General features: G+C 39.2%; 1 protein-coding gene across 1 annotated transcript; it reads left to right on the top strand.

Moving 5' to 3' along the window:
• Positions 1–6339: 6339 nt before the first annotated feature.
• Positions 6340–9709, top strand: LOC104443813 (L-type lectin-domain containing receptor kinase IX.2-like). Its single transcript, XM_039312427.1, has 2 exons — positions 6340–6778; positions 8340–9709. Exon 2 carries the CDS (start codon positions 8551–8553, stop codon positions 9562–9564), a length of 1014 nt encoding a protein of 337 aa, XP_039168361.1. The 5' UTR covers positions 6340–6778; positions 8340–8550; the 3' UTR covers positions 9565–9709.

Genomic DNA, 9709 nt, shown 5'->3' with positions numbered 1-9709 from the left:
ATAGGTGTTTATTAAAATGGTTGTTCAAGCATTACCTCAATATGCCATGAATATCTTCAAATTACCTCTATCTATTTGTTGAGCGATCAAAAGAAAAATTTCAGCCTTCTAGTGGAAATAGAATGCACAACAAAAAGGTATTCACTGGAAGAGTTGGGAAGTTTTAAAGGAGAGGAAGGAATAAGGAGGAATGGGGTTTAAAGATTTAGTGGAATTAAACAAAGCTATGTTGGAAAAACAAGCCTGGAGATTAGAGAAAGCTCCCGAGGCCTTGTGGAGCAGAATCTTTAAAGGCCTCTACTTCCCTAATGGTAATCTATGGACTACTACAAAAGGAGCTAGACCATCTTGGGGTTGGCAGAGTCTTTTAATTGACCATGATGTCCTACAACCTGATCTGAAGTGGGAGGTCAGGGATGATAAATCTATCAATTTGAGAGATGATCGTTGGCTAATGTCAGGAAGAATTGGTGGACCGGCAAACCGAGATGATCCTAAGCTAGTGGCAGAGATCATTGATATAACTACGTGTGCATCACAGAGTTGTTTGATAGCCACATCTTAGAGGAAATTCAAGCAACCACACTCAACATATTTACCAGACCTGACCGTCTAATATGGACAGGACATAATTCAGGGGAGTATAAGATTAAAAGCGGGTATCATAAATTATGAGTAGCCAACACTAACATAACAGAAAACCATGCACCCTCTTCATATCAGGTACCGAAACAACTCTAGACAGAAATCTGGCATCTACAGACGACACCCAGAATCGGGCACTTCCTATGGAATTTATGTAACGAAGATCTCCCTACCAGAGTCAACCTATACCGGAGAAAATCATACCTGAACCGACATGCCCATTATGTCACCAACTTCCAGAGTCCTTCGAACATCTCTTCTGGCTTTGTCTGTGGACAAGAGAAATATGGTAGAACTATTATACTGACTTGGATGTTTCCCCAACCTCTATAACAAGAACAGATCGATGGGTAAGCGAATACCTTCGATCTGGCATCTCAGCAAGCCAAAAAGCGATTTTTGCGACCACCCTTTGGCTAATTTGGAAAGCCCGCAATGCTCTGATCTTTCAAGGCCGGAGAAAAACACAAGCACAGATCATTAACGAAGCCCTTCTCTCCCAACAACTCTACAAGAAGTGGAACCCACGGAAAAAAGCGATGACCTCAGAACAGAGTACTTAGGTGCCTCCAGATCCGGGCGCTTTGAAGATAAATGTTGATTGTTCTTGGCAGGACGAGAAATTGGAGGAATCCATTGCTGGAATATGCAGAGGAGAGGATGGGGTGTGTGTTGGAGGCTTCATGTAGAAAATCCGAGCTCAATTGGCTCAAATGGGAGAAACCCTAGCCGTCCAACAGGCGTTAGATTGGCTGAGGAGAAACCGAACTGGTCTGACAGAACCCTCTTCAGGCGCACGAACTGATCTGCCTGTCTCCCCTGTGTGCATCTCCAACGATTGTATCTCAACCGTAGATTCCATCTTGGGCCGAAATGAAGTATCTTGGGCCTCTCACCCTATTGTCTTGGACTGCAGAGAAATGTTGGCCCAACTGAAGAACGTCTCCTTGCGATATGAACCACGCCAATCTAACTGAGCTGCCGATTGGATCGCCAAATCTCACAACATAGGTTCTCTTTTGAGCAATTGGGTATCCCATCCCCCGCACGAACTTTATCTTATATTATGTTTGGACTTTCGTTCTAGTTGTAATCCACCATCCCAGTATTAATCAATGAAGTGTTTTCGACCAAAAAAAAAAAAACTTAATTGATCATAATTCCAAGTAAGAAGGAGACGAATTTCGTTGTCGTCCAGCTGTAAATACTTAACAAGCTACGGCATTAGATTGAACGCATTGCCTTTGATCGCAACAGAGTTACCATTATGACCTCCAACACTCTGGCATTTCTTCGGACAAGAAGTCGACCAAAAAACAAAAGAATTAATATCACACAAAATTCTAAACTCATATATTTTAAATTAATTTTTTGACTATGAAGAACCTCAAATTAATATAAATGTGACAAATTTATTAGGAATTGATATTTTGACAACCGAAAATCCCAAATTAATATATTTATGACAAATTTACACAATTTGGTAGTTTTTGTTAAATTGGATTAATATGACAAAAAATCAGAAAGTGATACACTTGTGACAAATAGAGGGTAAAACCTCACATAGATACACTCGTCAGCTGCCACAAGTCATCCAACTTTGTAATTCTAATAATAAAATTAGACAAAAAACTAATAAATGGTAAATTTATCACAAGTATATTACTTTGGGGCTTTTGGTAGTTACAAAATTAGTTTATGAGAAATTGGTTATAGATTTACCAATTTGGGTTTTTTGTGGGTAACTCAAAAAAAAAAAAAATTCCTTCAGACAAGAAGACATCTCCATTCGACTATGTTCATTTCTTGAAAAGTGAATTTTTTTTTTTTGTACTAATAGATTTCTTAAAGGGTTAATAGGTGTAAAAATTATTAATTGAAAAAATTTATGTTGACCTAATTTGCGATAATTTGAGAGTAACTTCTCAAGACTTTTCCGAAATTATTAACTTTTTTTCATAGTTTGTGGATTACCACTTTTTTTTTTTTTTTTTTAAAAAAAGAAATCTTTTACCAGCTTTTAATTGCATTTTGTATCAATGCTATAAATTTACCAATCCTTATCTATGTGTCTTACCAATTCTTAAATGCGCCTTAAATTTACCAACTTCTATATTATTTACCAAATTTACCAACTTTCTCCTATTAGGTTATCGACTAGTTTTAGCTTATTAATTATCATTTTAGTTGCTTACAAGCGGGGTTGAGCTTATTGGACCGGAACCACCTAGACTAGACTAGACCAAACTAGCTGGTTTGGTCCAGTTTCCGAGGGATCGGTTCGGTACCTAGTTCCATGAAAACTAAACCGGTGATTTTTGATCTCGCTTCCCGGTTCCTCCAAACTGGATTGGATCGATTTTTTTTTTAAATATGTTTTTTATTTCTTAAAAATAGCAATAAACCTTAAAATATTAACAACTCTAGTAATTTTTTAAATTTTTATTTTTTTTGGCTAAATGATCGGTTCTATTGGATAGGGCTGGACCAATCAGTCCGGTTCGATTCTTAGTCCCAAGATCGTTCGGTTTAGTACCCAATCCCAAAAATTGGAATTGATCCTCTCAATCTGGTTCCCGATTCCTAGGTGGAGCCGAACCAGACATGCAATTGATCGCCCTTATTTATTAAAGTCCATTTTTCTTTAAAGAAATTTACCAATTTTTATTTTCCTTGCATGTCAACCCACCAACTATTCCAAAAATTTACCAACCTCAATTAGAGCAATTACAAAATTTCCCCAATTGAGTTACCAATTGTAATTAGGTAACCTCCTTATATTTCAATTAGTTATAAAATTTTATTGGGTTTTTCTTAAAGTTACCAAATTCTTTTATCTTTGAGAAGCCTCTCTTATCATATACACATTTAATTTATTACCTTTCGGAGAAAAGTTGATGTATAAATAAAAAGTTAATAATTTTATATAATAACTAGTAAATTTAAGATGTAGCTAAGAGGTAATATAAGTTAATAAAGATAAGAAAATTGGTAATTAAAATAAAAATAAGCTTAATAAATGACTCAAATGAAATTTGGTAGCTCAAAATTAATTGGTAATTTTATCAGAGAAGAATTAATAAGTCAATGTAATTAACATCAGTAATGTGTAAAAGAGTCAATGTATTTAAGGCGTTACTAAGAAATGCAAAAAAAAAAAAAAAAAAAGAGTTTGTAATAAAAAGAAAGTGGGCAAATTGAAAAAAATATAAATAAACTTTGGTAAGTAAGTCAAATAAGATTATATCCCATTTATATGTGGTAGTTTAAAGAGAAAAGCTTCCGACCCATGCTGATTTAGGTTGGTTTTCTCTGAAAAGAGTTAATAATATAAGGGGTTACCAATCAAATACAAGTTAGTAACTAAAAAAAACAATGGTAAATTAAAAAAAAAATCAAATGAAAGTAGGTAAGCTAAAACTAATTGCTAATATAATATGACAAAAGTTAGTGAATCACTCTAATTTAAATTGATAATTTTATATAAGAATTAGTAAATTAAAAATTTAGTAAGCTACTGGAATAAAAGTTGGTTAATTGGTATAAAAATTGGTAATATGCAAACTATAAAAGAAGTTGGTAATTTCATAAAACTAATGGTACGTTACCAACAAGTTATTCGAAAAAGGGATCCCAATATATGTATATCGTGTTTGAGGGCACCCCGATAGAATTCTGCCAATTCACCCATATCGCAGGTCTTGCCTCAGAGATAGGGCCATTGCCTTTAAACTAATAAGAACAAAAAATGGCACAACTCAATTCTTCAATAATTAATTTGTTTTCACATCGATAAATAAGACAATAGGAAGTAGGGGTGAGCATCGGTCCGGGGTCAACCCTGGACCAACTCTAGACCGGCCCAAACCTGCCGGTCTTGATTCGGTTTCCAGGGAGACTAGGTTGGTCCTTGGTCCTAAAATTCCTGGATCAGCACTGTGCGGGTCGGTCCTCGATCTTGAAAGTTCCGGGTCGGTCCAACCCGGACCAACTCTGACTATATATATAATATTATTTATAATTTTTTATATAGAAAAAACCTTAAAATAATGGTGTCAACAATATTAAACAACTCTTTAGTGAGGAGTTCAAGTAATTTTATATTGTTCTTTAATAACTTAGTTTTTTAATGTCTTTTACGGCGTCAATAGTCATAATTTATGAATGAGGAAAATGCTTTTGTGATGAGTCCTCACAGAATCCAAAATGCACCTTATGACATCATTTTCTAGTATTCGATTTCTTTTATCTTATTTGTCCTCTTAGTCTTCAATTTGCTAAAAAAAAAAAAAAAACTTCTTCACTCGCCACTCGACACTCGCCTCGCTCGCTTTGGGTCACTCGTGCCACTCGCTGCATGATACTTGTTTGGTTTGTTGCTCCCCGCTCGACATTCGATACTCATTCTGTTCAACGGTCACCCCACTTGACTCTATCCGCTTGCATTTCTTAGCTGATTTTGCTCATCATTGAACCCATTGAGTCGGTATGGTCCTCGGTTGCCTTTTCAAGGAGTACAAAAAATAAAATACAAAATTATTAGTTAGTCCTGGGTTGACCTTAAAACCGGACTGAACCTATTGGATCAGTCTAGTCCTCAATTGCTTTTTTTTTTTTTAAAGAGTACAAAAAATGAAATACAAAATTATCAGTTGGAAACCAAACCAAATCCATCGGGTTGGTCCGGTCCTCGGTCCCAAGTTCAATAAGGTTGGTCCTCGGTCCCAAAAATTAAGAACCGGCATTGTGCGGGTTGGTCCTAGGGTTAGGGGGTGGACCGGCCCAACCCGGACCATGCTCACCTCTAATAGGAAGGCTTGACTCATTATAATATCATTGATCTAACCACACGCGTATGTCGACAAAAAAAAAAAAAAAAAAAAAAAAACAAGCCTGCACGCATACGACATATCATCATATCTATAATAAATCCACTTGGTTTCGTGTGATGATGCCCTTGATTATTTTTTAATCCACCATCCAGTAGAATGAACCAGACATTACAGCCGGCCATCAACCACATTCTGTTGCCTCTCTTAGCAACACGCCGTTCGTTGAGGCTATTTGTGTTTCCAACGGGATTGTCTCTCCTCAAACCCTCTCAGCTTCGGCTAGACTGTTTAACAACACATCTTTCGATTTCCCATCCTCTGGCTCTGAGATCCTCAAGCTCTTAGACAATAAGGGGAATGGCTTTGTACTGTCGCCTTGCCTATATCTCAGCCTAAGCCACCCAAACCGGAGCCTCGATGACATCACCGGCGGAGTTACGTTCTCCTGGAAAGTGCATCATTGGGATGAGGCCACGGGGAATCTGATGGATATGCTAACCAATTTATGTTCAGCGTTGACTCTCAACAGAGAAATGGGGGTGAGCAACCAGGGAAGACACGAACCGGCTTTACTTGGCTAATTCAAAACCAGTTCACATCGGGACCGGTCAGTTTACCTATTTCTCAATTCCAAGATTCGTTCCAGGATAGAATCGGGACAGAACACGATCACCCCCTAACCTTAAATAAGTACGTTTTTGCTCTTTTTCTTCATCAGCCTTGCCGTGTTTCTCTCTCATCTCAGTCTCAGACTCCAACCTTCCTCGATGACTACAGCAATATCCTCTTCGACATTGTCGATGACTCGACCTCGACTCCAACACGTTGCTGATCTTGGTGTGGCTCGCGGGGCACAGCTCGCGTGGCTTGTGCCCCTGGTGCTGGGCAAGCTCGATCCTCAATTCTTCGCCCACGCTCTCAGATCCGACAGGCTTTCTTTGATACCGTGGATCAACTCCAGTGGCACGGTTCCTCTCTGACATACTTCTCGTCCCCTCGAAGCACCAGATTTCTAGTTTTCTTAGCCTTTTTTTGATTCCTGCTTGCGCACTTTCTTAGGGGTAACTGGCATTTCTAGTAAGTTAAGGTTGCCCTGTTGTGGTCCCTATGATGCCGATAGTCGTAAGGTGATTTATATGATTGCAGCCAATAAAGCAAGGTCTCACCGAGGAGCTTATTGGGTCGTTTTAGAGGATCAAGCCTTTTTGAGAGGAGCTGATAACGGACACTTAATTCTACGATCGCTACACGGACTATTGACAGTAAAGTTTGAGAGAGTCTAAACCACTTGACCTTTCGATGTGAGATTTGATCCTCAAGTTTCGATACTGCACATGTTTCTGAAGCTAACATTTGACCTTGTTAAAAATTTAGATGTGTGTGGAAGCTGGTATAGTTTGTATTTGAATGTGTGCATGTGTGTAGTATGTATTTGATAAAGGATGGGCAAGGGTAGCATATTTTGAGAAGGTTTATGGGATAAAGATAATTTCACTTGTTGATAAAAAAGATGGTTTTATAATAGTTGGAAGAAGTGTTGGTGGAGGAGCTCCATGATATGGAGTTTATTTTCTTGCTTCTCTCACCCCATTACATGAATGGGTTACGGCCCTTTTTATAGGCATTTCCACCGATTAAGTAAAACCGCCTTATAGGATTTTGGACTTCTCTTGAATGCTATCCACAGAGGCTTAATCTTGCAGCCACCATCATATCTCTTATTTGTTCAGAGATTGTTTACTTCTTATATGTTGAACATTTTCTGGCCACAATCTTTAGCCATCCAAAACTTCATCTAAGGAATTCTAGATTGCAGTTTAGCAACTCTAGGAAATTCTAGAAAATGGATCGCCATTTCCAACACTTCCCTTGATCCATTTTTGTAGTATTGCAAGTATATATTTTAATGTCTTGGACGTACCTCAAAATAATTATTGTAGTTTGTCCCATGCCTTTTCATGGTTTCATTCCACGATCCATCACATCTTTTGTTGTAACACTTGCACTTTTATCAAATCAGCGTACCTTTTTTCCAACGATGTTCCTTATGTATTGGGACATCAAAATGCTCTTAGTTGTAGTTGTTAGCTTGGAATTTGGTTCTGACTCTCGTAGGTTCTGGCTTTGACACTCTGGCTCCGACTCTATTGGCTCTTGCTCGGGTTGGGCTCTAGCCTTGTTATTAGTTGAGGATCGTGAGGACAAACGCCCAAAACCATCCAAATGTACCTACCTCTGATACCATGTTAAAAATTTAGATGTGTGCGGAAACATGGTATAGTTTATATTTGAATGTGTGTATCTGTGTAGTATATATTTGATAAAGGATGGGTAAGGGTAGCATATTTTGAGAAGGTTTATGGAACAAAGACAGTTTCACTGGTTTCTAAAAAAGATCATTTTACGATAGTTGGAGGAAGTGCTGGTGTAGGAGCTCCATGATATGGAGTTTATTTTTTTCCACCGACTATGTACAACTGCCTTATAGGATTTTGGATTGAATGCTGTCCATGGAGGCTTCATCTTGCAGCCACCATCATATCTCTTATTTGTTCAGAGATTGTTTGCTTCTTACATGTTGGACAATATCCAGCCACAATCTTTAATCATCTGAAACTTCATCTAAGGAATTCTAGATTGCAGTTTGATAACTCTAGGAAATTCTAAAAAATGGATCACCATTTTCAACAGACCTATCATAGACAAATAGACATGGGTGAAGTTTTTCTTTGGGGTGCCATCAAAGCCATGTAAACTTTCCTTGGTAGCGGCCAAAAGAAGAAACTTGGTTTCTCATGAGACATTCTACTGAGAGTAGCTGTAAAATTAGTTGCTGACTGTTGATGTGTTCATGTTTGCCAGAGATAGTGACGATGTTGCCGCAGCTGCCATTGTTGTTGCATTGGCGCTTCTCATCGTCCTCCTTTATGAAGATGGCTTCTGGCGACTGCTCTGGGTGGCATTGTTTGGCTACTTTCGACTGCTCTGGGTGGCATTGCTAAGCTTTTGGCCATTGCTCTTGGGGGTGTTAAGGCTTAGCTACTGGCTTCTGCTCCGGGTGGCATCCATCACCATGATTTTATTGATCGTATTGGCAATGAAGGTTGTTGATTGGGTACGTGATAGGTCAGAGGTTGCCCGTGCACCGATATCGACGGAAGAGTCAGCAAACCACGGTGGACCCCAGAAGTTCTCCTATGAGGAGTTGAGGATGGCCACCAATTCTTTTGCAAATGACCAGAAATTGGGAGAAGGAGCGTCCGGGATCGTGTACAAAGGGCATATAGGAGAGGCTCGCACACCGGTAGCTGTGAAGAAAATAATCTCTGGTGCACACCAAGGGATAACGGATTATATATCTGAGGTGATCTCAATGAGCCAACTTAGTCACGAAAACTTGGTGACACTTATAGGCTATTGTCACGAGGCGAATATACTCGCCCTGGTTTACGAATTCGTTGGAGGAGGTAACTTGTACGATCATCTGTTTAAACGCAGCTCCTTGTTGACATGGGAAAGGAGGTACAACATCGCTTTGGGATTAGCCTCAGCACTGTGCTACCTGCACAAAAAAAGGCCTCATTGTGTGATTCATAGAGATATCAAATCCAGCAACGTTATGCTCAATGAAGCGTTCATAGTCAAATTGGGAGATTTCGGCTTGGCTAAGCTCGGCCACCACAACAGAGAGCAAAGGACAACCCGAGTGGTAGGAACACCGGGTTACTGGGATCCTGAATACCATCAAACGAGGAAGGCAAGCAAAGAATCCGACATCTACAGTTTTGGAGTTGTCCTTTTGGAAATAGTACGTGGGAGAAGAGCCGTCGACCTAAAACGAGACCCAGAAAACCTTGTAGTGTGGGTTTGGGAGCAATATGGGCCCACGAAGTTGCTCGATGCCGTGGACACAAGGCTTGGCAGAAATTTCGACAAGAAACAGGCGAAAGCTTTGATGATCGCGGGGCTGTGGTGTGCCCATCCCGTTGCTAGGTCTCGGCCTTCGATTGAAACGGCAATGGACGTTTTAAACTTGAAGGCAGAGCCTCCCAAGCTCCCGCGGAAGATGCCAGCATATTTCTATTGATCGAAAGGTCTCGTCTGGATGTGTTTGACTTTAAGCAAATGCCTCGATGATGTCTATCTTTTATTTTATTCGAAAATGATGTCTTTTGAAGGGGGATATATGTGTATATCACTGAAATAAAGGTTATTCTCAAAAAGCTGTTGTA

The sequence above is a fragment of the Eucalyptus grandis genome, chromosome 5 (assembly GCF_016545825.1).
Source record: "Eucalyptus grandis isolate ANBG69807.140 chromosome 5, ASM1654582v1, whole genome shotgun sequence".
NCBI lineage: Eukaryota > Viridiplantae > Streptophyta > Magnoliopsida > Myrtales > Myrtaceae > Eucalyptus > Eucalyptus grandis.
This window is presented reverse-complemented; position numbering and strand designations above follow the sequence as displayed.

Excerpts from the sequence above, each read along its gene's own strand:
- LOC104443813 (XM_039312427.1), top strand. The coding sequence starts at position 8,551 with ATGATTTTATTGATCGTATTGGCAATGAAGGTTGTTGATTGGGTACGT.